The following is a 27,659-nucleotide window of genomic DNA, read 5'->3' on the forward strand; positions in this document are numbered from 1 at the left end:
TGGGAGTCTCATTCACGGAGTCCGTTTGTCCTATGGGGTGCCTGGTGCTGCACGGGGAGTCTCTAGGGAGAGATATACACCCATAGGTTGATGAACCAGGGTGATCAAGGCTGTGATGGGGGAGGCCCAGGCCAGCTGGGAGCTCAGAGAGGTCCCCTGACACCAGGGGAGTCTGGGAGGGCTTCTCAGAAGAGGGGGCATCTGAGCTGAAACTAGGAGGATGGGCAGGAGTTGGGGGGGGCAGGGACACGATCAAGTTCAGGAGAGATCATAAAATTATGTCTTTCCTGCACCCGCCCAGTTGCCTGTGTGCTGGTGCACGACCAGGTGGTTGGAGGTCATACTTAAGGGTAGGGTGGAGGAGGAGGTGCATCCATGGAAGGAGGGGGGGGAACCAGGAATGGGGGACCTCAGGGAAGCCACGGAAGGTTCCAAAATGGAATGGTTCACTGTTGATGTGGTTGCAAATTCACATAGGAGCCATAGGGGCCGTGGGGTGGGGGTGGGGGGGCACAGGGATGAGAGGGGAGAGAAGGGATGAGTGCAGAGACAGCCTTCTGGAAACAGGTTAGCAGTTGCGACTGCAGACAGGAAGGGGGGGCCTGAATGCAACTTGGTCACGGAACGCACGCTGTGTGACTTTGGGCCAGTCACGCTCCTTCTCTGGGTCTCAATTCCCCAACTGCTAAATGGGATAGATAAAGCAACAGGCACCATCGGGCCGGGTCCCTCCACTGAGGCCCTGCAGACTTTCAGCCCCAGATCCTTCTCTGTTGCAGGGTTGGGGGGGAGGCTGAGCAGCATCCCTGGCCCCCACCCACTCGATGCCAGGAGCGCCCCCAGTGTGACCACCACAGATGTCCCCAAACACCACCCCCATGTCTCCAGGGGCAAGATCTGTCTGTGATTCTTCTTGGGACATCTTTGGGCAGGGGGAGGGAGAGGCGGGGCAGATAAATGGAGAGTTTGGTGATAGGCAACTGGGGTGTGTGTGTGTGTGTTGAGGGCTCCTGCCTCCCACACCCAGAGGCAGAGTGCCCCTCTCAGGCTTGGCCGGGGAGGGAGCTGAAATGGATCTCCCGGCGCAGGCCTCGGATTTCCCAGCGCGCCTTGGCCGGTCCTCCTGGATACTATAGGAGCTCAGACAAATACCCCTCACCTCCCCCTGCTGCCCCCCAGGGGCTCAGGCCAAGTCTGGACCTCACCTGACTCCTCCCTCTCATGCCACACCCACTCCACCAGCAAACCCCACTGGCTGTGAACTCCATCCAGGTACCCCATCCTGCCTGGTCCAGCCCCATCCCTGTGGGCTCCATCTGGGGACACCTCCACTCTGGTCTCCCCGGCCCTGCCCTGGGCCCCCAGCTTCCTGAAGCCTCATCAGCTCTTCTCTCCCTCCTGCCCGAAAGCCTCCAGCAGCCCCACTCAGCATAAAATCCAGACTGCTCTGGGGAGGGGGGTGGGTATCCCCGCAAGGTTTCTATAGAAACTGGTCCCCTTGGGCCAAATCGCACCCCCTGCCTCGTTGTGTGCAGCTTGAGAACTAAGAATGTTTTACATTTAGAAGTGGGGGGGGGGGTCAAAAAGAAGCGTAATATTTTCTGATACGTGAAAATGACATGAAATTCACATATCAGTGTCTGTAAATAAAGTTTTATTGGGACGGAGCCCTGCCCATCTGTGTGCTGGGGCCTCTGGCTGCTCTCGGGCTGCAGTGGCAGACAGGAGGGCTGGGTCCCCCCCTACATCTCACCCCCCACCAGAAACAAAAATGTTACTGCCTGGCTCTACAGGGAGAAATTGCCCCCCACTACTGTAAGCAGTACCCCCGTCAAGTCCCTACACTTGCCCTGCTCAGACCCAATCCTGAGGTCACGGTGCCCTCCTTTCTGGTCTGGGGGCATCTGCTCTTGTGGTGTCCTCCACCCAGAGCACCCTCCCGCCTCCATTGTCCACATGGCCCATTCCTCTCCTTTTGTCTACACTGGAAGGCACCTGAACAGGGTATTTTTAGCAGGGTTTTTGTTGTTGTTGTTGTTTTCATTGCTCCTTTCCCCTCCTGATGCCACATCGTGTCCCCTTCTGAATACTCCCTGCTTCCTCTCGGGCTACTCCCCGCGTACAATGTCAGAGGAGTCAGCATGAAACCAAGCATGGGGCCCTTCTGAGGGTGGGTCTGTGAAGCCACCCTGACCTCCAGCACCTACAGCAGGGAGGGACCCACTAAATGTCCGTTGAATGAATTCAAGGAACAGGTAACTCTGGAGAACAAAAACGCGAGACAGACTTTCCAGGAAGCAGTGAGGCCCTGGGAATCTGTGAATGTCTCAAAGCTCCAATCTTGTGCTTGTGGGTTTTTTCCTAAAACCTGAAATAAGGGCAGGAGGCTGGTGGGAACTGAGGCCTGGGCTCACGGCTTCAGTTAAATCCCATTTTATGGATGGGAAATCAGGCCCAGAAAGGCTCTGAGAAGGCTCAGGGCGAGTATGGCCATGTGTTCAGGTCTTTTTTTTTTTTTTTTTTTTTTTAATTCATGAGGGAGGCAGAGACACAGGTAGAGCGAGAAGCAGGCTCCCTGCAGGGGTAGCCCCATGTGGGACTTGATCCCAGGACCCCAGGATCACGACCTGAGCCAAAGGCAGATGCCCAACTGCTGAGGCCCCCAGGCGCCCCGATGTGTTCAGGTCTTAAAGCAAAGGCTGGTGGCAGAGAAGCAGCAGCGGCAGGGAGGGAGGACCAGCAAAGGTGTGGGGGTGGCCTGTGAGCTGAGATGAGGGAGCAGCTGGGGGCGGGGAGGCGGGGGTGTCTGTGTGTCTGCAGTCACGCAGTCACGGTGTTCGCTTTCCTCCCTCGGGGGAGCTGAACAAAAGCCGAACCTGACTCCCGCTGTCTGCCCAGAAACTGGAGCCGCAGGAGGGAGGGACAGTGAGCTGCCGGAGATGGGGGGATGTAGAGGACGAGGTCGTCCCGTCCGTGTCCCCCCAGCCCCCGCCCCGCCACCTCCCAGATGCCCCTCTAGATGCCCCGACACCCTCACACCCAGCCCGAGGCTTTAACACGTGTCCCTGTCCCCCATGCACCCCCACACCTGTGCTACATGCCCAACATACCCGTGTCCCAAATTAGGTGTCTGTTTTTCTTTTCTTTTTTTTTTGGTGCGCAAACTTTTTCAAGGATTTGATCTCAATTTCGGTTATAATTCTACTTTTGAAGTTAAACAATTGTAGGGTTTGGTTTACCGCTGCCTTCAACATCTCAGGAATTCTCGGCGGTGGGGGGGGGGGAAGGGGTAAATGTGAAGAGTCCAGATTAGGAGCTGATTCCAAACGGGATGAAGAATTTAAGGATCATTTGGCAATGAAGGAGTCTGACTCTGTGCCCACATTTTTTTTGTAGGTGGTGAGCGAGCTATTTATTTCTGACTCCATCTCTTGCTACTTCTCTCCAATCAGTAGACTCCCCACCCCCCCCACCCCCAACCTGGGGGAAGTCTGGTGTCTCCATTCCTAGCTGTGTGACCTTGGGCAAGTCTCTAACTTCTCTGGGCCTCCTCTCCTCATCTGTAAAGTGGAATAATAAAAGCTCCTACCCCATAGGATTGTCATGAGGAAGACATGAGCTAACATCCGCAAAGCTCCGGGTTAAGCTCCTTACAGAGTTTGAAAACACACATAAAACCAAAACAAGGAAATAAAGCCCGAACCGGGTGCAATCAGCAAAAATGAATTCAATGCTATTACATTTAAATGTTTAAAGTTTAAATTAAAATAAGGATGGGATGCCCGAGTGGCACAGTGGTTGAGCATCTGCCTTTGGCTCAGGGTGTGATCCCAGGGTCCTGGGATCGAGTCCCACATCAGGGTCCCCTGCAGGGAGCCTGCTTCTCCCTCTGCCTCTCTCTCTCTGTCTCTCATGAATAAATAAATAAAATCTTTAAAACAAAATTAATTAAAGAAAGGGAAATGGAATGTTAAGCTGAACATATTCCAGAAATAGATGAGTTGGGAAAACCGAGGGCGCCACGGGAGGCTCGGGAACAGACGCACGGTGACCCAGCTAGTCAGGCGGAGGACGCGCCCAAACCCAGAGCCACCTGACTTTACAAACAGGCTTGTTCCTCTGCCCCCTTTTCAGCTTTCCAGAGCTCCTCTCCTCGGGCTGGACCCTCTTCAGCATCAGCCCGCCCACACGCTCTGTTCCAGCCCAAGAACCTGCTCATCATCATCCCAAGATGGCCCTGAATCACCCAGGCCTGGCCCAGCCCCCATACTTCCCTACACTTGGGGGACCAGGGGAGGGTGGGTACAACTGAGGAAGGAACATCTCCCTCCGGGAGCTCACAGTCCTCTGCACTGGAGGCCAGCTCCAGCCCACCTCAGGGCCTTTGCACTGGCTGTTCCCTCGGCCTGGAACGCAATTCTTGAAATATGCGCACGATTCCCCCCCTCTTTCCCTTCTGACCTTTGCTCTTATATCAGCTCCTTGATGAGGCCTTTCTTGACACCTTGCTTTAGGACTGCAACCAACTCCCCTGCCCCAGATGCTCCCTTTCCTTGCTTTCTTTGTTTCTGTGGTATAAAAAATGCCTTTTCACTCATTTATGTTGTTTAATATCCACCAACCCCACATGGCTGTCAGCTCCAAGAGGGTAGGCAATTCCTCAACACCTAGAACAGGGCCTGATACAAACACTTTGCTGAGTGAATGCTCAAAAGCAAGAGATAGAGTCCCTGAGAAAGTGAGTCCTCCGAAAAGCAAGCGGTTACTGGAACTAGGGAGAATGGAGATTCTTCCAGAAGAAGAGTTACTGGGGCCAAATAGGGCGGGGGCTGTAGAGGGTTGGACAGGTGGGAGATGCAGGAGAGGGCTTTCCCCATGGAAGGAAGAGCAGGGGGGTGGGGGCTGGTGGCTGGAAACCGAGCAGGAAGAGGTGGGGACATGAGCAGGAAGAGGTGGGGACATGACGGCAGCAGGGTGCAGTCGACAGGAAAGGCAGGAGAGGGAGCAGACCCGGAACCTGTGGGGGGTGAGGAACCACGGGGAGAGTCTGACCAGGAGGGGCCTGGTCGTAAGGAAGCTGCCAGAAGGATCAGAGGAAGCTTGGGGGACAGTGCTCTGAGGGCCCAGTGGCTCCTCAGCCAGGCCCTGAGGCACCCAAGCCTGAAACTAGGGGACACTGGGCATTCAGAGGCCTCAGACTCACCTCTGTCTTCTTAAATCGTGCCCGGAGGGTCTTCATGGCCAGCGTCCCACGTTTCTCCTCAACACAGGCAGGCCACCTGGGGAAGCACGAGGGTGGGGCAGGATGCAGCACCTGGTGAGCAGGAGGGTCACCTGCCTCCCTCTCCTCGAAAGGACCCCTTCGTCTTCCCTGGGCCATTTCAGACCCTAGAGCAGGACACAGACACAGGACACCCCATCTCCTATTTGCTGTGTGTCCTTTGGCAGGTCACTTGCCCTGAGTTTCACCTGCCTCATCCTTAACCTGAGGGAGAGAATCCCCTTTTGACCAATGGTCAGTTTTCAGTGAAGTCCCTAGCCTAGGGCCTGGCAAACAGTAGGTGCTCAATATATGCACCTCTCCGGTGTTCCCTGTTGTGCACGCAGATAAAGCTTTCTGTGGTCTCTAAGCTTTCATCTGCAGTTATTTCTACATAGAATACCCTTCCTTCTCCTTCTCTGGTCAACTCCTATTTACCCTTCACAGCCCCGTTCCAGAACCCGATGTTCTGATGAGCTTCGCCTGTTGTCCACAGGCTGAACTCTCAACTCCTCAAACCGGCTTCCTCCAGCCCTGCTTGGGTCCCTTCCTCTGCCCCGGCCCTGGCTTTGGAGGCTGGAAGTGTCTGGGCTGGTATTAGTACATGAGGCTGGTCTGCACAAAGGCACGTTTCTTGGATAATCAGAGAAGATCATCTGCAGCCAAGTGTCCTTCCACCAGGCGGTGTCTGTGTGACGGAGAGCACGGAGGCCAGTCACCCAAGGTGAGAGGTCGGGGGCGACGGCTGTGTACATGTATCGGCACCTGTCCGCCTATACATGCCTGCCTGGGCCCCCTACGTGTTCTTCCCGTGTACGGGGCTGGAGGGCAGACACATCTCAAGGTGGGCGGCCAGGGATTCCTCCCCACTGGGAGTCGGATTTCTATGGAGGCCTCATCACCTGTCCAACCTGCCTGTGAATTCTCGAAGCCATTCTTCCGTCTGTCTGCTCACCCATCCATTCCCCAGTGCATCCATCCTCCTACCTGAGCATTTGTACAGACACCCGCTGGCTACCAGCCACCAACTCACCTTCCCATGACCCTTCAATCATACTTCATCCACCACCCACCTATCATCCATCTATGCACCCACTTACATATTGGACACCCATCCAGCCAGCCATCCACCTAGCCACCCATCCAACACCGACCCATCCATCTACCTAGCCACCCATCCAACACCCACCCATCCATCCACCTACCCACCCACCTACCTACACATCCAACACCCATCTACCTATCCAACCATCCATCCACTTACCCACCCATCTATCCACGTGCCCATCTACCTACACATCCAACATGCACCCACCCACCCACCCATCCATCCACCTACCCACCCATCCACACATTCAACACCCACCTATCCATCCACGTACTCACCCACCTACGTATCCAACATGCACCCACCGACTCATCTACCTAGCCACCTACCTACACATCCAACACCCACACATCCATCCATCTACACACCCACCCACCTATCTACACACCCAACACCCACCCATCCACTCACTCCACGGCGCATTCATCCATTCACCCTTCCATCTACCCACCCTTCTATCTACTGACCACTCATTCACCCACCCACCCCTCCACCAATCAGCATACCCATTCACTCAGCACTCACCCTACTCTTTTTCTTCTACCTCTGTCTCAATCACACCCAGAGCAGGGTGTAATAAGACACCCAAGAGAGTCCACAGGTTGCCAGGACAGGAGAGAACCATGGGCTTGGGGAGACGGGAGTAGCTTCCCGGAAGAGGTGATGGTATATAAAGCAGGACCTGATGGCCAGGCAGGATGCTGAGAGGGACAGTGGCAGTTAAAGAGGGTATGTACCCTAGACAGTGCAAAGGCTGGGAAGTGGGAAGTGCATGCATGAGCGTGTGCACGTGTGTGTGTGTGTGTGTGTGTGTGTGTGCATGTGAGGGTGCCTGGGTAGCTCCTCGCCACAGCTGGGACACATGCGGGCTTCTCCTTTCTCCCTCACACCAGGGCTCAGAGGCAAGGGGCTGAAGTCCTAAGGGGCGCCCCATCCCAGGCTTCCCTCACTTCCTCCTCTCCTACCTCCTGCGACTCCAGTGACTCTAGCACCAGCCTCCGCGCTCACTGCCGGCTCCAATTACCTGCTCCCGGCTGGGCCACCAGCTCACACCAGCAGCTCCAAGCGCTCAGCTCAGACACCCGATCGGCTCTGAGAAGGCAGCTGCCCCAGGGGGCCGGGGATGAGCAGAGGGAGGAGACAGGCTGGCCGCGGGGCTGCCTGCTGGCCAACGAGCTCTTCTGCCACCCTCTACCTCCCTTCCAGGCCTTTGCACTTGCTGCTTCTCCACCAGGAATGCCCCTTCTCTACCCTACGTTACTCCCAACCCGCTCGCTCTCCCCATCTCATTCCTACTCACTCTTCGGATCTTTGCTGCAACACCCCCTCCTCCAGGAAGCCTTCCCAGGTGCACCCAGGCTGGGTCAGGTGCCTCCTCTGAGCTCCCTGTCGCCCGGTGCCCTCATGGCACCTTAATCACACCAGAGTCACCATCCCCCGGTCACCGGTTTGTGTCCATCTCTCGCCACAAGGTGCCGCCTTTGTTCTCCAGCGTCTCCCCCGCGCGTTTCTTCAACGCATCCTCGAGGCCACCAGCCCCAGTGCCCTTGAGCGGTCTCCTAGCGGCGCACCTGCCCTGCCCAGGGGAGACTGCCCCGCACCTGGGCAGCGCTGGGCAATCCGCAGCGGCGTCCAAGGCCCCACGTTGCACACACCAGGCCCCCGCCGCACACTTGCACGAGTACCCTGCGTTTGTGACTTTCATAAACTCCCGAAATGTGCAGCAGAAAGAGCCTCGACGGGAAGCACCTGGCCTCGGCGACGGCGGGGGGTGGCGTGGGGACCTCCATTTGCTCATTTGCAAGAAGAGCAAAGGGGACGCGCTGGCCACTTGTGCCCCTCATTTTATTCTTTTGCAAGATTTTTTTTTTTCAATTCATTTACGAGCACAAGTAGGGAGAGGGAGGGGCGGGCTCCCAGGGGAGCAGAGCCGCACCCGCGTCCCATCCCAGGACCCGACCTGAGCCGAAGGCAGACGCCTAACTGACTGCGCCACCCAGGCGCGCCTGTGCCCCTCATCTCAGGGGTGACTGCACAAATCTCCGCGGGGTGCTCGCCGCGGTCTCGCTCCAGCCGCCACCGCGTCCAAGCGGGCCGGCTTCCCTTTGCCAGCAGTTGACATGGCTCCTGCGGCGACAGGCGAGGCGCATGCGCCTTGGAGGGAGCGGCCCGGCGAGCGCGGTGGAACGCGGCTCCGCCCCCCCGGCCCGCCCCATTTCCGGCGGAAGCGGCCTCAACAAGAGAAACTTTATTGTTCCCGTTGGGGCGGCGAGGATGTCGGTGAATTACGCGGCGGGACTGTCGCCGTATGCGGACAAGGGCAAGTGCGGCCTCCCCGAGGTGAGCGGGGCCCGGAGTCCGGCAGGCCGCCCGCAGCGCCGCGGGCTGGGCGGGGCCGGACGGCAGCGGGGCATTGTGGGAACATCGGGAGGCACCGAGGCTAGACAATGGGAGGGACTTCCCAGGGAGGAGGGGGCGGGAAGTGACGCCCCCTGCGCTCCCGGGGACCCGGACGCCCCCAGCCCCGGGTGGGCCGAGCGGGTGACGGGGGAAGCCGGGGCGCAGCTGCAGGGAGGGCGAGGCGAGGAGGCGAATAAACACCCTCGGAGCGCGAGTTAGGCCGGAGAGGAGCCCAGGGGCGGGAGCGCGGGGGCCGCACGTGCCAGGCGGTGGGGGAGGGTTTGGGCTGCAGGGACGGGCTCAGGTGTCGCAAAGACCCCTCCGCCGCTGCCGGACGAGCGGGGAGTCCCTGCCCCTCTGGGTCCCCCGCCCCCCCGTGGGCGGGGTCGGGGTGGGGGTCGCCCCATCCGCTGCGGGCTGGGCTGTGCCTTCTGCGTGAGCGGTTCGTGCAGCCCGAGCCCTCAGCCCCGTCCCCAGCCCCTGTCTCCTCCGCTTCCTCCTCCTGCCGGTCGGTCGCCTGAGCCCACAGACATTTCTTGAGCACCTGCTGTGCACCAGCCAGGTGCTTGCTAGGCCCTGGGGCCACAGTGGGGCACAGGGCATCCCGAACCCCCTCATTCTGGCAGGAAGACGCCCGAGGAGCAAGTAAATATAAGAAAGTAGAGGGTGGAGAAAAGTAAGGCCGGGAGCGGTGGTGAGAGCTGGGGCTGCACTGAAACCAGAGCCCAGGAGGCATCGTTTACATGACTTTTGGGCTTTCTTTCTTTCTTTTCTTTCTTTTCTTTCTTTCTTATTGTGGCAAAATGTACCACCTTAACCATCTTTAAGTACACAGTTCAGCGGCATAGAACACGCTCATGCTGTTGTGCGACCACCCCCAGCACTGTCTGCAGAACCTTCTGTCTCCCCACACGGAGACCCCGTCCCCAGGAAGCACTGACCCCTGCCCCCCGCCCCACCCCTGGCTCCCACCACCTCCTCTGTCTCTGTGGATGGGCCTCCTATGGGGACTTCCTGGGAGTGGGGTCCTGCAGGACGTGTCCTTCTGGGTCTGGGTCCTCTCCCTGAGCCCGGTGTCCTCGGGTCCGTCCACGCGGGGGCAGGTGTCGGGATCCCTTCCTTTCTAGGGCTGGATCATATTCCAGACATGGATGGACCGCATTGTGTTTATCCTTTCATCCATCGATGGATGCTTGTGTTGATTCCCCATTTTAGCGATTGTAAATGATGCTTCTGTGAACATTGGGTGTGCAAACGAGGGGCCTTTTGAGCCGAGACCTAAAGGGGGTGAGGGAGGAGCCATGTACAGCCCGTGCACAGGATCAGGCCTAGGCCTGGTGTGTTGGAGGTACAGTGAGGAGGCATGGGTGGCTGTAGCAGAGCGGGCGAGGGGGAGAGGGGGACAGGATGGGGCGGGTGTGCAGGGCCTTGGGGGCCACTGGGAAGGATTAGGCTTTTACCCTGGGGGAGTCCTGGAGGGCTGTGGGCAGAGGGGGGACCTGAGGACCAGCTGCCTTTTCCAGTGAGTTCTCTCCCCTGGACGAGGCAGGGCTTCCCCGCCTGTGGCTAGTGACCTTGCCCTCCGGGACACAGTTTGACCTCCCCCTTTTGCTCCATCCCCTGACAGATCTTCGACCCGCCTGAGGAGTTGGAGCGCAAGGTGTGGGAGCTGGCACAGCTGGTCTGGCAGTCCTCCAACGTGGTGTTCCACACAGGTGCTGGCATCAGCACCGCCTCGGGCATCCCAGACTTCAGGTCTGTGGGCGTGGAGGGGAAGCCGAGGCAGGGCCTGCCACACAGCCAGCAGCTCCCTGTCAGCTCACAGAGGCTTGGGCATCAGAACCCCTCCTGCCACCTTCCCCCTGGGGGTGTTGAGCTTGGGGAAGACCCTGCCCTTGCAGACATGTCCCTTTAAGGCATGCTCAACCTTCTGCTCACATCCCATTCCAGGACCTGGTCACCTGGCCATGCCTAGCTGCAAGAGATTCTGGGGAATGTAGTCTTTTTGTTTTTTGGGTTTTTTGTTAAGAATTTATTTATTCATGAGAGACACAGAGAGAGAGAGAAGCAGAGACACAGGCAGAGGGAGAAGCAGGCTCCCTGCAGGGAGCCCGATGCAGGACTCGATCCCGGGACCCTGGGATCATGCCCTGGGCCAAAGGCAGGAACTAAACTGCTGAGCCACCCAGGGATCTCCAGAATGTAGTCTTTTGCCTGGGCTCATCACACATGCCTAAATATTGGGTTTCTTTCTTTCTTTTTTTTTAAATATTTTATTTATTCTTGAGAGACACAGAAGGAGAGAGGCAGAGACACAGGCAGAGGGAGAAGCAGGCTCCATACAGGGAGTCTGATGTGGGACTCGATCCTGGAACTCCAGGATCATGCCCTGAGCCAAAAGCAGTTGCTCAACTGCTGAGCCACCCAGGTGTCCCTTTTTTTGGCGGGGGTGGGGGGTGGGGGGAAGGGATTCTATTTACGTCAGATGATGGGAAGGTCAGGAGCAGTTAGCTCCATGCTCACTTGCAAATATTTTTCTATCAGACCTGGCGCCAGGCAAGTGGCTTTAACCATCAAGCTCTCAGCCTCCTCACCTATTAACAAGGGCGTGCAACCAGACAGTGTCTAGACTCCTTCCTGCTTCAGGCATCCTGTTGTTAGACAAGAACCTTGCTGAAGTGTAAGGGTCTCAACCTGGCACCCCACCCCAGGGACCCCAGTAGGGGCTGAGTTTGTAACCCTGCCCCCTAGAGCAGGCCTATCGCATTCATACTCCCTCCCTAGGCCTCAGCCCAGACTTGCAGCAGGAGGGCAGATTCCTGGTTCTGGGAGGAATGTGAGACTTCTAAGGGTGACTCCCCCCCACCCCTCCTCCCTAATCTGCCGTGGCTCCCCACTGCCACACAGGAGAGTCCCAGGTACTTCAAGCTGGAAATCCAAGCCCTTCCTGACCCCACCTCGGGACATCTCTCCAGCCTCAGCCCCTGCTACTCCTACTGGGGCCCCCAGACCCCTTGCACGTCCCCAAGCTCACAGGCTATCACCAGCCCCCTCGGCCTTTGCTTACCCCTTCTGCTCTGCCCTATCCTCGCACAGTTGAAGAGACAGCTCAGCCTCCTCCAGGAAGCCTTCCCAGGCCCCCATGCATAGCCCCCCCCACCCACTTCCACTGGGCTCCTCCAGCCCCACAGCTGCAGAGTCTGTGGCCACTTGTGTCTCCTCCTCTCACAGGATGGAGGGCTCCTCAAGGGCAGGGCCCGGGTCTGCTAGGACCCCAGCATCACCCAGTGCAGGGCCAGGCTCAGTGCAGCAGCAGAAAATGTGGATTGGAATGAATAATTTTTTGCCCCGCATTCTCCCCCCAGCCCCCATTCTCTTTTCTTTCCCGTCTCTTTGTCTCCCTTTGTCTCCAAGATTCTCTGTCTATGCTCTGTCTCTTTCTTTCTACCCCTGTCTCCTTGAATCCTAAACTCTCCGTGTCTCTCCCCACTTGCCGCCTTCAGGGGCCCCCATGGCGTCTGGACGATGGAGGAGCGGGGCCTGGCCCCCAAATTCGACACCACCTTTGAGAGCGCGCGGCCCACGCAGACCCACATGGCACTGGTGCAGCTGGAGCGCGTGGGCCTCCTCCGCTTCCTGGTCAGCCAGAATGTGGATGGGCTGCATGTGCGCTCCGGTTTCCCCAGGTAACGCCAGGCTCCCGGGCTGGCTCAGCCTGGGGCAGGCCACCCCTCCCTCTCTCTGGGCCTCAGTCTCCTCATCTGTAAAATGAACGTTGATGCCGGCCCCTTGCTCGTGAGGCCAACGTGGCAATGGAGTGAGGCAGCAGGGAAAAGCACTTGGCACTCAGTAGGACTCCCTATGGTGTGTTGTCGCTGCCTCCTGGGCATATCTGGAGAAATGGGGTCCCTGTTTCTGGTCCCAGGGTGATTCCAGCCCAGACTGCTCTGGACCTCTGTTGTCCTACAGCACAGCCTTCAGCCACCAGCACCATAGCCCAGCCACAGGCCGCTACAAAATCTTGCTTGGGGTGAGGCCGAGAGGGAATTGGGTGCGGGAGGAAGGGTGCTCACAGTTTAGAACTTGTTGTTGGGTTTTAACATTCCCCTTTGTCACTCGTGTAGTGAATGTGAGCACTGTGTTAGGGCTGGCCGGGTCTTCCCCTTGGGGTGCAGGCAAGAGCCGGGTCAGCGGTTGACATGAGCGGGCGACACTTGGTAGGCGAGGGTCCAGGAAAAAAGACTTTTCTCTGCTTATACAGGTGAATGAGGCCCCTGTCCCATCCTCTTTTGAAGTGGGCCTGAGTCCCACTGTGGAGGAATAAGCACTAATTGCCCAGCACCCACTGTGCGCAGACAGGAGCAAAGTAGATCACACCCAACAACTACCCCGAGCCCACTGCAGGCCACACACTGTTCTAGACACGGGACACTGGGTGCACAAGACAGAAGGTGCGCCCTCCTGGGGCTCATGCTCCAGTGGGGAGGAAACAGAAGACATGAGCAAATCAAAATCTGTGTCAGGCGGTGATCACTGTTGTGGAACAAATGGGGAAGGTGGGGCAGGAGTTGCAAGTCAGGGAGGCTGACATTTGAGTGGGGACGTGAGGGAGGTGACGGAGCCAGGAGAAGAGCCTTCCAGGCCTGATCATTGTTCTCCCAAAAATCCCAAAAGTTAGGCTCTGTTGTCCCATTTCACAGATGGGGGCCCGAGGCAAGAGAGGTTAAGTGACCTACACAAGGTCACACAGCCACAGAGCCGGGAGTTGATTCCACGTTCCTCTGCCCCCCACCCCTGGGCCACCCATCGCCTCAGGTTCCTCTTTTGCAAACCAGGGATTAGAATTCCTGTCCTTTCGACCTGGTGACATTCGGAGGTTCCAACACGATTGTGGATGGATTTTGTGAACGGACCAGGCTGCCTGTGTACGAAGGTGGGGTCAGCTGTGAGGGTTAATGATTCCTCAGGCTCAGGGAGGCTGGGTCATCTGCGTAAGGCTGTATGTGAGGATGATGGAGTCAGCAGCCAGAGGCGCTGGACCGAGTCCATTGATCTATGGTTGAGGGCTTCGGGAAGGCTTCCTGGAGGAGGAGGGCTTAGTGCTCAGCCTGAAGCCTCAGGAGTCGGAACCCCGTGCCACAGCCAAGTGTTTCCCTTCTCCTCCCACAGGGACAAGCTGGCGGAGCTCCACGGAAACATGTTCGTAGAGGAATGTGTCAAGTGTAAGACGTGAGTGCCGCGGGAGGGTGGGGGCGGGGGCGCCAGGTGTGGGCAGCGAGGTGGGGACACAATTCAACCCATGGCAGAGTGTGACAGGAGTGTGTCCGCCCACTCTGGGAAGGCTGAACCAGAGCCCTTCGTGGAGCTGGTGCGCTCTGGGGCGGGGGGTCTCCTCCTGCTGGCTGAGCGGCCGCACAGGTGGGACACCCCCAATTCAAAAAAAATTTGTCCCCCCCAAAAAATTTTGTCCCCAAATTTATTTTGAAAAAATTTCAGATCTATAGAAAACTCAAAAGAATTTTATCATGAACTCGTACTTTGCCTAGACCAGGGCTCAGCAGGTTTTTTCTGGAAAGGGTCAGAGGGTCAAACATTTCCAGCTTTGTGGCCCAGACAGTCTCTGTTAGGACTACAGGCTCTGCTGTTGTGGCGTGAGAGGCGCGTAGACCACACATGGAGGAATGGGCTTGGCCGTGTGCAAATAAAACTTTATTCATGAAAACAGGAGGCCAAGGGCCAGGTTTGATCCATAGTTTGCTGATCCCGACATAGGTTTGACAGCTGTGTTACTGTTTTGCCACATTTTGTCAGTACTTGCTGGGCTGTTGAGGAGTAAGTGGCGGGCCCCTCGTGTCCACCACCCCTGACCCGCAGGTCACGTACCTCCCAGGAGCTCTGCTCTTTCTCGGCCACAGCCAGTCGTGCAGGCCGGGACGCGGAAGGCAATGTAGACAATCAGGCCGTGACCTGGGTTCCCAGTGCTCCTGTGGCTTGTTTCTGTCCTGGTCTGAGATCCGGCCTAGGATCCAGTCTCCAGTCTCCTTTGCTGGAACACTTCCCAACCTTTCTGCTTCCGCGGCATTGGTGTCAGGGGTGCAGCCAGGCCAGCTGCGCTGTGGAAGCCCCCCCTTTCCCTGCTCTGGGTTTGTGGCATGTTTCCTCACGCTTAGATTCTGGTCGTACGGCCCCCACTTCCCTGGGAGAACAGGGAAGGGCGAGAGCAGCCTCGCTCAGGCTGCAGGGCAGGAACCCCGGGATCAGTGGTGGGCTGACCCGGCCCTGCTGGCCCCCCTCCTCCCCCAACACAGGCAGTACGTCCGGGACACCGTAGTGGGCAGCATGGGCCTCAGGGCCACAGGCCGGCTCTGCACTGTGGCCAAAGCGAGGGGGCTGCGGGCCTGCAGGTGAGTGACCTCTCGCGGCGCCTGGACTCCAGGGGAGGGTGCACGTCTCTGTGCTGATCCCCGCCCTCCGCTGCAGGGGGGAGCTGAGGGATACCATCCTGGACTGGGAGGACGCCCTGCCTGACCGGGACCTCACTCTTGCCGACGAGGCCAGCAGGTCTGACCCTCAGATGAGCCCGGATGGGGTGGGGGTGGGGGGTCTCTGTGGAAGCGCAGGTGGCGCCAGCCCAGGGCCGTCAGGAAGGGCTTCCTGGGAGAGCAGGCTGCGCCTTCTCTGGGCCTCACTGGCTTATTAATAACAGCAGCTACTCACACACTCTGCCCCGTGCCTGTGTTGCAGGCAGGGAAACTGAGGCCTCAGCACGTGGACTTCTCTGTCCAGTGCTACCCAGCCCAGAAGTGGCTGAGCCAGGTTAGAACCTGAGCCCCAAGTGTTGAAGGTCCTGCCCCCATCAATGACCCTGCTTCTGCAACGGGGTAGGGAGGTGGCTGAGGCAGAAGGGCAGCGGCCGGAGCAGGACCCAGGGCAGCCTGAAAGCTGTGGGCGGCCCCTGGGAGCAGAGGTGGGTGTGGAGAGAGCTGGCCTCCCAGGGCTGGGCGTGTTGCAGGAGCACGGGGTGGGGTGGGGGGGCAGAGGGCCTTGAACCCCAGGGGTCAGAGGGCACCAGACCCAGGCACAGGGTCGAAGGGGCTCGATCTGACTCTGCCGTCCTGTCCCAGGAACGCAGACCTGTCCATCACGCTGGGCACCTCCCTGCAAATCCGGCCCAGCGGGAACCTGCCACTCGCCACTAAGCGCCGAGGAGGCCGACTGGTCATTGTCAACCTTCAGCCCACAAAGCACGTATGTCCTGGGCCCACCCTGACATCCTCCCTACCCCTGCCTCCCTCCCCTCCAGGCCTCTGCCCAAGCCCACCTGTCTCTGCCCCCACAGGACCGCCATGCCGACCTGCGCATCCACGGCTATGTGGATGAGGTCATGACCAGGCTTATGAAGCACCTGGGCCTGGAGATCCCTGCCTGGGACGGTCCCCGCGTGCTGGAGAGAGCGCTGCCACCCCTGCCCCGCCCACCCGCACCCAAGCCCGAGCCCAAGGAGGAGGCGCCTGCCCAGCTCAATGGCCCAGCACCCGCCAGTCCCAAGCAGGAGCCCTCCACAGAGCCCTGCACCCAGCACAATGGCTCTGGGCCCGGCAGCCCCAAGAGGGAGCGGCTGGACAGTCCTGTACCACACAGGCCCCCCAAAAGGGTGAAGGCCGAGGTGGCCCCCAGCTGACCAGGGAGCCCGGGGAGGGTGGGGCTTTTTGTAGAAACCGTGGATTCATCTTTTCTTATTGGTCTCACTTTGTTACTCGTACCTGCCCTTGAGGGTGGGAGAGGGTGACCTCAGGGTGCTGATTGCTGGGCTCCAGGCCCCGGGGCAGGCTCACTCTCCACTGCCTCTCTCTTTAGCTCTAGGGGCCTCTGGTGTGGGCCTGGGGAGGAGCGTTTTCACCCTGGAAGCTGACCTTGGACCTGACACCCCAGGCACCTGCTCCTCCCCGTGCCCCAGTCCCTGACTCAGGGTGTTCTGGGGAGGTGTGGCCAGGCCCTCCCTAGTTTCCAGTCTAAACAGGAGTTGACGTTCTCTGCCCCCCCGGGCTCTCACACTCCCCAGCCTCTGCCTCCCCCAAATCGCCTTCACAGTCCCTTTAGGAGGCAAGCTGGGGCAGAGCCACCATTACGAAGCCAGACTTTGTGTGGCACAGACAGTAGGGGTTTGCACTGCCTTTGGAGCTAGAGGGAGAAACAGGTGTGTCCACCTGCCTTCCTCCAGACTTCCAGAGAAGTCTTCAATGCAATAAAAGCAGAGATTCTTGCATCTGAGTCTGTGTTTGACACTTGTAACCTTGTGGCAGGTCCTAGTCCTAGGGAGGAGGGGGCCGGAGGGGCCACGGAGCCGGAATCCATGGTCCCCTTGCCCCTTATGGAGTCTGTAGGCCTCCGTGCAGTCAGGCCTGGGGGCGGTGGCGGAGGGCAGTTCCCCAGCCGCATGGTTTCTAAATATTGCCCTCCACTCCTGGGCTGTGAGCGCCTCGAGGGGAGAGGCCATGGCCTTTGGTCTGGTTCACAGCCCCAAGCACCTGCACCTGCGCAGAGCAGGTGGGGAGTCACCACGCATTCGGAGAGTGCAGGCACGGCCGGTTCCAGCCGGGCCCTTCACCTCCATCGTGCCTCAGTCTCCTCATCCGTAAGCCCGAGCAGGTGGGCAGGGCCCCAGACCTTCCCCATACACACACCTGACGCCCCGCGGGCCCTGCGGCGCTCGCGGCCGCTCTCCAAGGTGCTGAAGGCTCTCCCGCCGCTTCCGAGAGGAGAGGCCGGGCCCTGGACTGTGGCACAGGCCCCCCCCCCGCCCTGCTTCGCGCCGGCCGTGTTCTGCCAAAATACTTTACTAAGGATCTCTACAATCTTAGAAAAGAGGGGCGGCCGTGGGCCGTGGTTCCGGGGTCAGGGTCCCTGCAGAGTCCGCGGGTTTCTCTTCCCTGTGTGCAGGCGCAGGGAGGAGTCCCGGGCAGGCGAGCTGCGGGGGCGCGGGGTGTGTGCGTGTGTCCGCCTGGCCTCCGCCTGGGTCTGTGTATTTCTCAGGCTTTGTGGCCCTGTGGCCGCCCCGTGTCTGAGCGTGCTCTGTGCGTCTCTGGGTCCGTGAGTGTACAGTTTGTGCGTCTGCATCCCGGCTCCTCCGCCAGGTCTCGCCTCTCACCCCCTTGCCCGTCGCTGTCCACACAAGGGCCCCTCAGCCCAGGGGCTGGGGGGCGGGGGGCACGTCCCGATGCTGCTCACAGCTCCTCCCCCGCTGCCTCCAATCCCACCCGCCCAGAGCTGAGCGTTGGCTCAGGCGCAGTCCAGCCCAGCAAGGTGGCTGGCGGGTTCAGCTTCTCCGAGTCGTTGCCCAGGATGAGTGTCGCATTGTCTGGGACAAGAGTTGTGTTGTCCGGGGTGAGTGTTGAGTTGCGCAGGGTGAGCGTCGAGTTGTCCGAGATCAGGGTCGAGTTGTCCAGCCCCTTTGTCCAGTTGTCCAGAGCCGATGTGCGAGATTCCCAGTCCGCCACGGGGCTGCCGGGAGACCCTTCCTGGGGTGTGCCACCCTTGGGCCGTGGTCCTGGGGCCTCGGAGCCGGGTATGGCGTCGGGGGCCACACGAGATGCAGCGTCGTTGTGCAAAGTTCTGGAGAAAACTGAGCAGGGGTTGGGAGGATCATGAGGGATGGGGTGGGGGACTGGTGTCCCTCCGTTCTCTAGCCCCAGCATCACGGTGTAGCGACAAGGGGGTCCCCTCCCCGTCCCCCAGAGGCCCTTTGGGGAAACAAGGGAACAATGCGCATGGTGCAGCCCAGAGGGGTTTGGGGGGGCAGAGCGTCCCTAGCCCGCCTACCTCGAACAGGTGCGTAGTCTCCGGCGTGCTTGGCTTTGTTGGCGACGAAAGGGCTAATGGAGGGCAGGACGATGAGGGCAAAGGAGAACAGCAGGACCTGGCAGAGATGGGGGAGGTCACCCCATCCCTCCCCCCACCCTGTGAGCAAAGAAACCAAGGCCCAGAAGACAGGATCGTGCTTAAATTGGGGCTTGGGTTATGCTCAGCTCCCCTCACAGACCCCTCTGCCGAGGCCAAGGACCCCCGTTATTCTGGGGACCAGGACTTACCGCTAGGCAGGTGCCCGTCTGGGCTGACTTGCTGGTGGACTGGACCACAATGGCCTGGAGTTTCTTCAGCTGCTCCAGGAGAGACCTTAGCAGGAATGGGTGGGCCTTGGCTGAGCCCCACAGGGCCATGATCTGACTCCCATCCATTTCTGGGGTCTCCTAGTCTGGCTGGTGTCTGAATCCCATTCATCCCTCATGGCCCCACTGGTCTTCAAAGTCCCAGATTCCCCCTCTTTGCCTCAGTAAATCTCCCTGAACATCCCACCCCCAGGCACCCACTCACTTCTCTGCACCCCCACCTCCCTGATCCAGGCCGCTATTCTCTCACCAAAACGCCAGCCCCAGCCTCTACTCTGCCCCCCTAAGGCCTCTCCTGCCCCCTAGGGTTAATGCTCCAAGCAGTAGGCAGACAGCACTTTTCCAATGGAAGTGGGCTTCTCTCAACCCTCCCAGGGATCCCACCTCCCTGGGGTAAAAGCCCAGGTCCTCCCCCATGGCCCCCAGGCCCTGCACAACCTGCTCCGTCCTCCCCCTCCTCTCTCCTCCTCCCTCTCTCCCCCTCATCCACTCTGCTCCAGCCACACGGGCCCACATGCTGTTCCACCATCATGCCAGACCCAGTCCTGCTCCAGGACCTTTGCACATGCCAGTTCCCTCTGTACCAAGGACGTTATTCCCTCAGGTCTTTTTGCAGCAGCTGGTTCTTTCTCATCCATCAAGTCTCAGCTCAAAAGTTGCCTTATCTGACCTCCCTGCCCAGAATAGCCCCCACTCATTCTCCAGTGCCTTCACCTCTTCTCAGTGACAATTAGTATTTGAAAATAATTTTTTAATATAGTTTCATTTGTCTTGAGTATGTCTCCCCCTAGACCATGAGTTCCAAAAGTAGGGAGACTCTGTTTACTGTTGGGTTCCAGTGCCCAGAACGATGCCTGGCACAGATGAGGTGCCAAATAAATATCGAGTAGATGGCTGCATCTCTTAGAACCACATGCAGTCCTCCAGCACACGGAGTTTCCAGCCTCTGGACATTCACCTGCCATTTCCTTCACTAGAAACACCTGCCCCCACATCCGAGTGCCCTCCTCCATGCACCTTGCCCCCTTTCTAGGGGGAGCCCTCACCCCTTGCTCTGCCTCGCCGTCACAGAGGCTGTCCCCCACATTGTCCACCTCTCCTGCAAGGGGCCCGCTCCCCCTATCCTCTGCCACAGCTAGACCAAGACTCACAGGTTCTGCTTCTCGAGATGCAAGACTTTCCTCTGAAGCTCCTGGTTCTGGGCAGTGCAGGCTGACATCCTGCAAGGAGAATGTTACAGTGACCTTCATCATATGCCCATGTCACCAACCGGCCCAGCTGACATCTCCCCATGAGGTCCAATTTTACAGGTGGGGAACCTGAGGCCAGAGACGGGGAGTCATTCATCGAAAACCACCCAGCAAGTCTGCGGACAGGGTCAGCATTTGAACCCAGGTCTGCCTGGCTCCTAGATCCCATCTCTGCATGGATGTGGGGGCTTCACTCCAGCCAGTGCCCCTAGGACTGGGAATGGGATGCCAAACTTGGGCAGGGATGCTTCCAGAAGACCAAGTAGTTGGATGACTGGGAGTCGGAGGAGAACCAGGTTACAATCCTCACCCTCCCCGTGAGCTCACGCCACTCTACTCTCTGCCTTAAGTCCCCTCACCTGTAAAATGGGACAATTACCTAGTTCACGGTGTTTGGGAGAACGACATGAAAGAAAGATTCGCAGATTGCATCTGAGGAACATGCTGACGGAGATCCGTCCACCTAGGGATCCCAGATCCAAGTGGGGGCCCCACCTTTCCCACCTGCAGCCATCTATGAGCATGTCTTGGCCCAGACCACTCAGATGTGGAACCGAAGCACTCAAATCCCAGCGTGCAGGTCTTCATGTTGTACCCAGGGGAAGGAATAAGCCCCCCACCCACAACTGAGAGGCCCTCCTAATAACTCACAGGATAGAGAAGAATCCATGATGTGGATTAAGGAAGACCCAAGAACCCAGTGGTAATGACAATGGTGCAAATCACAGTATGTGCACGAGGGGCAGCTAACGGAAAGGCTGGGGCAGGGAGGCGTGGCGGGTTCGGACCTTCACCAGCCTTTATACAGCTCGACAAGCTGGACGCACACGTGTTGAAAATTAGCAAAAGGACGACAGAACAGACTTCCTCCAACATGAAGCATCAAGGAAGAACGTACCAAAGCTAAGAGCAATAAGACGGATGAATCACTGAACTCTACTGCTGCAATTAGTAATACACTATATGGCAACTCATCGTATTTAAACAGATTTTAACAAATAGTAAAGTTAAGAGCAGAAATAAAGAACTACAACACAACAATCCGGGAGGCGGGGGGGAGGGGAAAGCCAGAAAGCCGTTCTCTGGCAAGAATAATCCAATAAATAAGTCTGCGGCAAGATGAGTCAAGAAGATGAAGGAGAAACAGAAGGCACAGATGAACAGCATGAGTTTATTAAAATGGGCACGACTGCCGACGGCGCAGAGCTTAGCAAGATAATAAGAGACAACTACGAACCGTTTTGGGGGGTATGTTTGTAACGGACAACTTCCCAGAAATGTATGGCACCCCAAAACTGACTTGGGAAAACATATAACACTCCATCGAGTCCGTTCCAGTTTGGAAAGTGAGCTTGTGGGGCGCCCGGGGGGCTCAGCGGTTGAGTGGTTGAACGTCTGCCTTCAGCTCAGGTCGTGACCCTGGGGTCCCGGGATCGAGTCCCAAATTGCGCTCCCCATGGGGAGCCTGCTTCTCCCTCTGCCTGTGTCTCTGCCTCTCTCTGTGTCTCCCATAAATAAATAAATAAAATCTTAAAAGAAAAAAAAAACTGAGTTCGTTCCCTTGTTATGTTTCTGGTAAAGAAGAAACCGGAGCCTGTCCTCTTATATGAGTTAAGAGGTGATTGGAGCTAAAAAAAAAAAGAGGTGATTGGATGAAACGGGGGTTGGAGTTTTTCAGCTGAGGAAGTTCTGCCGAGAAGGACTGACCCCCCCCAAACCCCCATCCCCATCCTTCCCATACACACTCTGGAGGAAGCCTTGCCAGCTGAGGACCAGGGATGCTCAGACCAGGGGAGTAAGCCCCCCACCCTCGGGCAGAGAGCCAGAACAAAACAGGTTAAATATATATTCTCCTTTCTTGGTTCTAGGAGAATAAGGGATCCCCGAGACCAAGCCTCTGTCTTCTCTAGGAATCTTTCCAACCTTGCAATTCACATGAAAAATGACCTCTGCCCGAGAGAGCGAGGAAACCTCTATAATTTTGTAGGCCCCCCACACTGTGACCTTAGCCACGTGGCACCCACCCGTCCCCGGGCATCGGTCGCCTCCCTCACCCCAAGGGCCGCATCTTAGGCCCCCAGCCTCACCGAGTTTCCAGGCCATCAATATATTCCTTCTTCTTTTTCCGGCTTTCTTGGGCCGACTGCTTGTTTCTGATTTTCCGGCGGATTTTTTTCAGCACTCGCTCCTCGTACTGCACAACGACATGGGGAGGACGGTCTGCTCGGCTGCCCGGCCCCACGCCCTTCCCGCGGGAGCCCTCCCGGCCCGCCCGGGGAAGACTCCCGATGACTCCCTCTAAATTCTTGCAGGGTCTCCAGGGTGGGAGGGGCTGGGCCCTGAGATTTTCCCAGATCCCAATCCCAGTTAGGAACTGGCCCGCGGACTTTGCACACTGGTGCGCTCGCGCCACCTTCTGGCCAAGCCTGGGCCGGCGGGTACCGAGGCCAAGGACTGTCCTGCCTGCCAGAACCGCAAGCCCAGGACTGGGAGTTGAGTGAAGCAGGCTTGGGGGGGGAGAGGAGGGCGGGGGGCTGCCGCGAGCTGGTTGCACGTGGAGGTGGGAGTACGTGGCCCACAGTCACGGAACTCTTGTATGAAGACTCCCGGCCAGAGAACTGTTAGCAACCAATTTAAACAAAATGCAGCACAGGGACACCTGGGTGGCTCAGCGGGTGAGCGTCTGCCTTTGGCTCAGGGCGTGACCCCGGGGTCCTGGAATCGAGTCTCGAATTGGCTCCTCGCAGGGAGCCTGCTTCTCCCTCTGCCTGTGTTTCTGCCTCTCTCTGTGCATCTCTCATGAATAAATAAATAAAATCTTTTTTTTTAATGCAGCAGAGGAAGCCTGTCTGCTGCACGTACCTGGCCTGCAGGTCACCCCTTTGGGCAGCTCTGGCCTGCAAGGGGCTGTGATAAAGAGTGAAGGGCACCAGGATGGCTCCCAGCACCCAAACCGCCGCTGCCTGTAAGCCCACCCTCGGCTCTGGGGTGTCAAGTCCTGCCTGCTGAGTTGGCTTTTAGGATGGATTTCCAGGCTCCAATGACAGACAGATGTGCCCTAACATTGCAGCGCAGGAGACTCATGGTGGGGGGGGGGACTCAGGAGCAGGTGGCTGCAGGAAAGGGGGCCGGGCCCGGAGCCCCAGCTCACCTTGGTGAGGGGCAGCTGGGTGGGCAGGGTGATGCCTTCTTTGGCCAGAAGCTTCTTCTCGTCCTCTGTCAGCACCAGCTCCTGGCACTGCTCGGGCCCAGGTCGCAACAGGTGGGGGGCTGCCAGGTGATGCTGTTGCTGTGGGGGAAATGGGGACGTGGCACTGGGGGCAGGGAAACCGACAGCCTCCAGGAAATGAAAAAGCGGCCCTGGATTTGAAAAACTCTCGAGTCTCTCCTGCTGTCAGGTCCCCATCAGCGCGAGGGCTCAAGAGAGCCAGTACCACGCCCCCGAGCCGGAAGCTGATCCTACCGATGCCCTTGCACGTGGACGAAACGGCGGACACGCAGGCTTTTCATCCATTTAACAAATAGTCATGTGAAAACTACGTAGTTAGCACCTACTACGTGCCAGGCTCTGTTCTGGGCTCTGACAATTCCCTGCAGCGCTGTCTGCAATAGCAAAGGGCTGGACACAGCGGGGCTATCTGGCAATACAGGACGGATTAAATAAGGCATGACCCAGATGTGCGGGGAGGGGGGCTGTGAAAAAGGTGGGGCCCCGTATCATGATATAAAGCAATCGGCACAAAAAACCCTCAAGTTAAAAAATAAAGCGACAAAAACAATGGTAAGTGTGGGATGCTTCCTATTATGTCAAACCTAAAAAAAAAATAAAAGAAGGAGAAGGAATCCCTTTGGAAGGAGTCACTGGGACCTCTGTGGGACGTGAGGTAGCTGCAGCCTTGGGAGAGGCAGACGCTCTCCCTGCTGCCTGTCTTTGCCTTTGGGATTTGGCCTGTGTGGATGCATTTGCCTTTTTAAAAAAGTGTTTAGTTAGGGGATCCCTGCGTGGCTCAGCGGTTTAGCACCACCTTCAGCCCAGGGCGTGATCCTGGGGTCCCGGGATCGAGTCCCACATTGGGCTTCCTGCGTGGAGCCTGCTTCTCCCTCTGCCTGTGTCTCTGCCTCTCTCTCTTTCTCTCTCTGTCTCTCATGAATAAATAAATAAAGTCTTTAAAAAAATTTTAAGTGTTTAGTTAAATTTAAATCACGAAAGCTAAGCACTAGAAATGAAAGCACTTTGTAATCCAAGTGCCAAAGTCCTGGAGATGTCGCCCTGAGGAACAGCAGACCCCAGGACAAAGGTACCGACTGGGGCAGTCTGTTGGTCTTTGGACCAATCCCCACCACCCAGGAATGCCAGGCCATTGATCAGCCCCAGTTTCCCCATCTGTGAAGTGGGGGCACTAACTGGGTTGTCAGGCCTGGGTTATGGGCACTCGAAGCCCTTGGAAAGGCAGGTGGCCCTGGGTGGGTGTGCAACGACCCCATAGGCCAACCCAGGGATTGAGCCAGTGGCCGCTGGGTGACTTCAGGCAAATCAATGACCCTCTCTGTGCCCGCTTCCTCAAGAGTAAAATTAATACAGCAGGAGCCCCAATAATTAGCATCACTGCGAATTGAAAGGTGATCTTCCTAAAGCATTTAGGAGAATGTCTGGCCTATAGTAAGCAGACGCTTGGTCAGTTTTGGCTATTTTTTAAATTGTTATTTACTACCGCAGTGGAGAGTGCCCTACCCTGCCTGTAACTCAGTATCCCCGGGCTCTGAAGTGGAGGTACTGGGGTCCTAAGAACCGCGGCGGCAGCCCTAATGCTCTGAGGGCTGGGGTCGGGGCTGCTCACCAAGTCCGCGCCGCTGCCGGAGAGGAGGAGGTCTTTCACCGTGAGGCTGCAGCACGGAGGCGGGCCTGCAAGCTCCCCCAGCTCCTCAGAACCGAGGCCTGAGCTCCACATTTCTGAGCAGGGCAGATGGGGACACAGACAGGGAAGCGTCAGGTTGGGGGGCAGCTGAGCTCCCGGCGTCCACCTGCCGCCTCCAGGAAGCCTGCCAGGATAGCCCCCAGCCACACCGTGGTGGAGATTTGGGGCACGGCCTGGGATGAAGCAGACAGCCCCAAGCGGTGCCTCCGTCTTCGCTCTGATGGCAAAGGGGAAGCCGATTCACCAGGACGTTACGGAGGGACCCACCGCTGGCCCAGGAGGGAGCGGCTGTTATCGCCCAGGATTATAGGCTAGATCTCCAGCCGGCTTCGCCTTATCTCCCCCTGGGGGCAGGGACAGCTCTAAGTCACCGCAGGCTCCCTCCCACCTGGCACCCACAGGCAGGCTGCTCTCCGGAGCACAGATTTCGGGGTCACACTGCTCTTGGTTCTCATCCTGCCTGGGCAGAGCTGTATGACCTTGGTTAACTCACTAAACGTCTCTGAGCCTCAGTTTTGTCAACTCCTCAATGAGTCTAGTAAGAGCTCAAGGGACAAGGGACACCCTGCTGGTGCTGCATGGGGGTGGGGTGGGGGTGCCTTCTGTACAAGGCTAGTTTTCCCCAGACCCAGAGGAGCGTCCGGAGGCCCAGGGTCCCGTGACCTCCCATGCTTTCATGGAGCATCCAGATGTAGGAGGTTCAAAGATGAGGCTGACAGTGTGGCACCCGGGGCAGGAGCCAGCCCGCCAGGGTTGCGTCCCAGCTCAGCGGCTCTGACTCATTTCTAAACCCCACAGGGACTCGAGGTCGCCGTAGGGGGAATAGGCCCCAGCATCAATCCCAGAGGCGGGGACAATGTGCGCCTGGAAGGAGGCCAGGGAAGTGGACGAAGATGCGCAACCCACCCAAGTCTATGGCCACAGAGGCCTCCAGGGCTTGGGTCGCTGGTCCGGGGCCGCCGGCAAGGCAAGGGGGTCCGGGGTGGTAGGAGGCACAGAGGCCCTTGCCAGACTCCAGGGCGTGGCAGCCGGCAGGGGTGGCGGCGGCTGCACTGCGGGGAGGGGTGTCCTGGGGGTCGGAGGGCAGGTCTTCGGAGATGCCGCTGTCACTGGCTGCAGGGGACCAGATCGGAGAGCTGGGGACCGAGTCTCCAGGAGCCAGGATGGAGTTTAGGAAATCGTCAGAGTCCGGGCCTGGTAGGACCTGGTGGGAACAGAGGGGGACGGGGTGGGGGCATTAAAAGCGCTCTGCTTTGTTCTGGATGGCTGTGTGACTCCGAGCCAGCCACGGGTCCTCTCGGGGCCTCAATTGTCCTTTCTGGGCCCCAGAAAGCTGATGCCTCCTCTTCCCGGGTTGTCGGAGCCTGAACACAATCCTGTCGCATGGGTACCCACTCCGGAGGCTTGAGCCCTGAGTTTGAGTTTGACCCCAACCCCAAACGGCTGTGTGACCCCGGGTGAGTTACGGCCCCTCTCTGGGCCGAGCCTCAGTTTCCTCATCTGTGAGAAGCAGCTGATGCCAGCTACTCCTTAGGGTGGCCGAGAGGTCTGACACGATGATGCGCTTTGCTAGGACTAAGCTCTGCGAGCCCTAAATGCTGCGCAAAGCCCGGCGTGTGCTCACCTGGTCCCCGACGTGGTCCCAGTCCTCACCCAGCTCCACATGCCTCAGGATGCCGTCCTGCTGATCAAACAGGAGATCTAGGAGCTCCAGGCTGCCAATGGGGTCCAGGGGACCAGCGGAGGAAGCCATCTGGGGCAGGGAGGGGACAGGCATGAGGACCGCACAGTGCCCGCTCCTCCCAAATCGCACCTGTGCACCACCCAGGTCCGTCTGTGGCTCGAGCTCAACCCCCACCCCGGCCCTGGAGCCTCCATCTCCAGACGGGCCGCGGAGCTGACCCAGGCCCTCCCGGGGCCACGGCAGCCGATTTCTCTCCAAGTACTCAACAGGTGCATGCGTGGGGTGAGCAGCTCGGCCAACTCCTACGAGGCTGATGAAACCCAGCTCCCGCCTTGCCCTCCCATCCCGCCCAACGGGACCCCCGCTCCCAGAGGAGAGAACAGGGCACCCCGGGATGGAGGCACGATTTTGGCCATTCCGTGCTCTCTCTGGGCCTCTGGGTCTTCCCGCTGGTCCGATGGGGTGTGTGAGGCTCCTTCCAACCCCGCACGAGCTTCGGAGGGCTTCTGGGCCTCGACCCTCCCTCCCGCAGCGCCCTGGGCAGGACTCACCTTTCCAGCTGCTAAATCCCCATTCACGAGGCCAGGCCAGCGGGCTCTGTCGGGGTGCCCTCCCGGGTGGCTGTGACACCAGGCCCCGGGGCTCTGCTCGCTCCTCTCCCGGCTCTGTCACCACCCCCAAAAGATGCTGAAATAGGCTCCAGAGCTCCCAGCCCGTCCCTGGCTGCCGATTGGGGGACAGGCGAGATGGACGGGGTTAAGGACCAGTGACACCGGGGCAGGCTGGGGGAAGGGAGGGAAGACCGTTATCTCGGTGTTTTGTGCTTTTCAAGCCGGCAGTGGGCAAAGGCCAAAGTCTGGGTGCCTCAGCTCTGC

The 27,659-nt window shown here is 58.4% G+C and overlaps 3 protein-coding genes across 30 annotated transcripts in view; 1 reads left to right on the plus strand and 2 right to left on the minus strand.

Moving 5' to 3' along the window:
* The window catches only part of ANKRD24 (ankyrin repeat domain 24), a 24,815-nt gene extending 16,310 nt beyond the window's left edge, over positions 1-8,505 (minus strand). For 3 of the 17 annotated variants that reach the window (XM_077860431.1, XM_077860438.1, XM_077860428.1), the window contains exon 1: positions 5,204-5,380. In XM_077860431.1, coding sequence (XP_077716557.1) covers positions 5,204-5,380 — 177 coding nt within the window. Of the gene's footprint in view, positions 1-5,203; positions 5,393-7,333; positions 7,612-7,668 lie in introns of those variants that run through there. The other 14 variants (XM_077860441.1, XM_077860435.1, XM_077860437.1 and 11 more) reach the window with 13 other exon arrangements.
* Positions 4,971-17,034, plus strand: SIRT6 (sirtuin 6). 11 transcript variants are annotated; one of them, XM_077860449.1, is made up of 9 exons: positions 4,971-5,026; positions 5,757-5,984; positions 10,396-10,523; positions 12,272-12,454; positions 13,938-13,997; positions 15,077-15,172; positions 15,249-15,329; positions 15,893-16,016; positions 16,108-17,034. In XM_077860449.1, exons 2-9 carry the CDS (start codon positions 5,865-5,867, stop codon positions 16,447-16,449), a joined length of 1,134 nt encoding a protein of 377 aa, XP_077716575.1. In that variant the 5' UTR covers positions 4,971-5,026; positions 5,757-5,864; the 3' UTR covers positions 16,450-17,034. The 11 variants fall into 11 exon arrangements, with proteins under 11 accessions (XP_077716575.1, XP_077716574.1, XP_077716576.1 ...); XM_077860448.1 differs by lacking the exons at positions 4,971-5,026; positions 5,757-5,984 and adding an exon at positions 8,552-8,708; XM_077860452.1 differs by lacking the exons at positions 4,971-5,026; positions 5,757-5,984 and adding an exon at positions 9,046-9,413.
* Positions 17,035-17,587: 553 nt separating this feature from the next.
* Positions 17,588-27,491, minus strand: CREB3L3 (cAMP responsive element binding protein 3 like 3). Of its 2 annotated transcripts, none has more exons than XM_077860447.1 (10): positions 27,336-27,491; positions 26,725-26,853; positions 26,007-26,304; positions 25,023-25,135; positions 23,336-23,473; positions 22,272-22,378; positions 20,086-20,154; positions 18,857-18,941; positions 18,588-18,640; positions 17,588-18,390 (listed from the first exon to the last, which is right to left on the minus strand). In XM_077860447.1, the coding sequence occupies exons 2-10, from the start codon at positions 26,851-26,853 to the stop codon at positions 18,048-18,050; spliced, it is 1,335 nt and encodes a 444-aa protein (XP_077716573.1). In that variant the 5' UTR covers positions 27,336-27,491; the 3' UTR covers positions 17,588-18,047. The 2 variants fall into 2 exon arrangements, with proteins under 2 accessions (XP_077716573.1, XP_077716572.1); XM_077860446.1 differs by having other exon boundaries at positions 18,588-18,684.
* Between the last annotated feature and the right edge of the window lie 168 nt (positions 27,492-27,659).

Source organism: Canis aureus, chromosome 19, assembly GCF_053574225.1.
Source record: "Canis aureus isolate CA01 chromosome 19, VMU_Caureus_v.1.0, whole genome shotgun sequence".
NCBI lineage: Eukaryota > Metazoa > Chordata > Mammalia > Carnivora > Canidae > Canis > Canis aureus.

What these genes read in the sequence shown, in the direction of transcription:
- SIRT6 (XM_077860449.1), top strand. Translation starts at nt 5,865, where the DNA reads ATGAGGCTGGTCTGCACAAAGGCACGTTTCTTGGATAATCAGAGAAGA. An exon ending in GTGCGCTCCGGTTTCCCCAG is followed by an intron (nt 12,455 to 13,937) that starts GTAACGCCAGGC and finishes CTCCTCCCACAG; the next exon opens with GGACAAGCTGGCGGAGCTCC. An exon ending in GAATGTGTCAAGTGTAAGAC is followed by an intron (nt 13,998 to 15,076) that starts GTGAGTGCCGCG and finishes CCCCCAACACAG; the next exon opens with GCAGTACGTCCGGGACACCG.
- CREB3L3 (XM_077860446.1), bottom strand. Translation starts at nt 26,853, where the DNA reads ATGGCTTCCTCCGCTGGTCCCCTGGACCCCATTGGCAGCCTGGAGCTC. An exon ending in CCGGCAGCGGCGCGGACTTG is followed by an intron (nt 23,474 to 25,022) that starts GTGAGCAGCCCC and finishes TTTCCCCCACAG; the next exon opens with CAACAGCATCACCTGGCAGC. An exon ending in CCCAGCTGCCCCTCACCAAG is followed by an intron (nt 22,379 to 23,335) that starts GTGAGCTGGGGC and finishes GTCGTTGTGCAG; the next exon opens with TACGAGGAGCGAGTGCTGAA.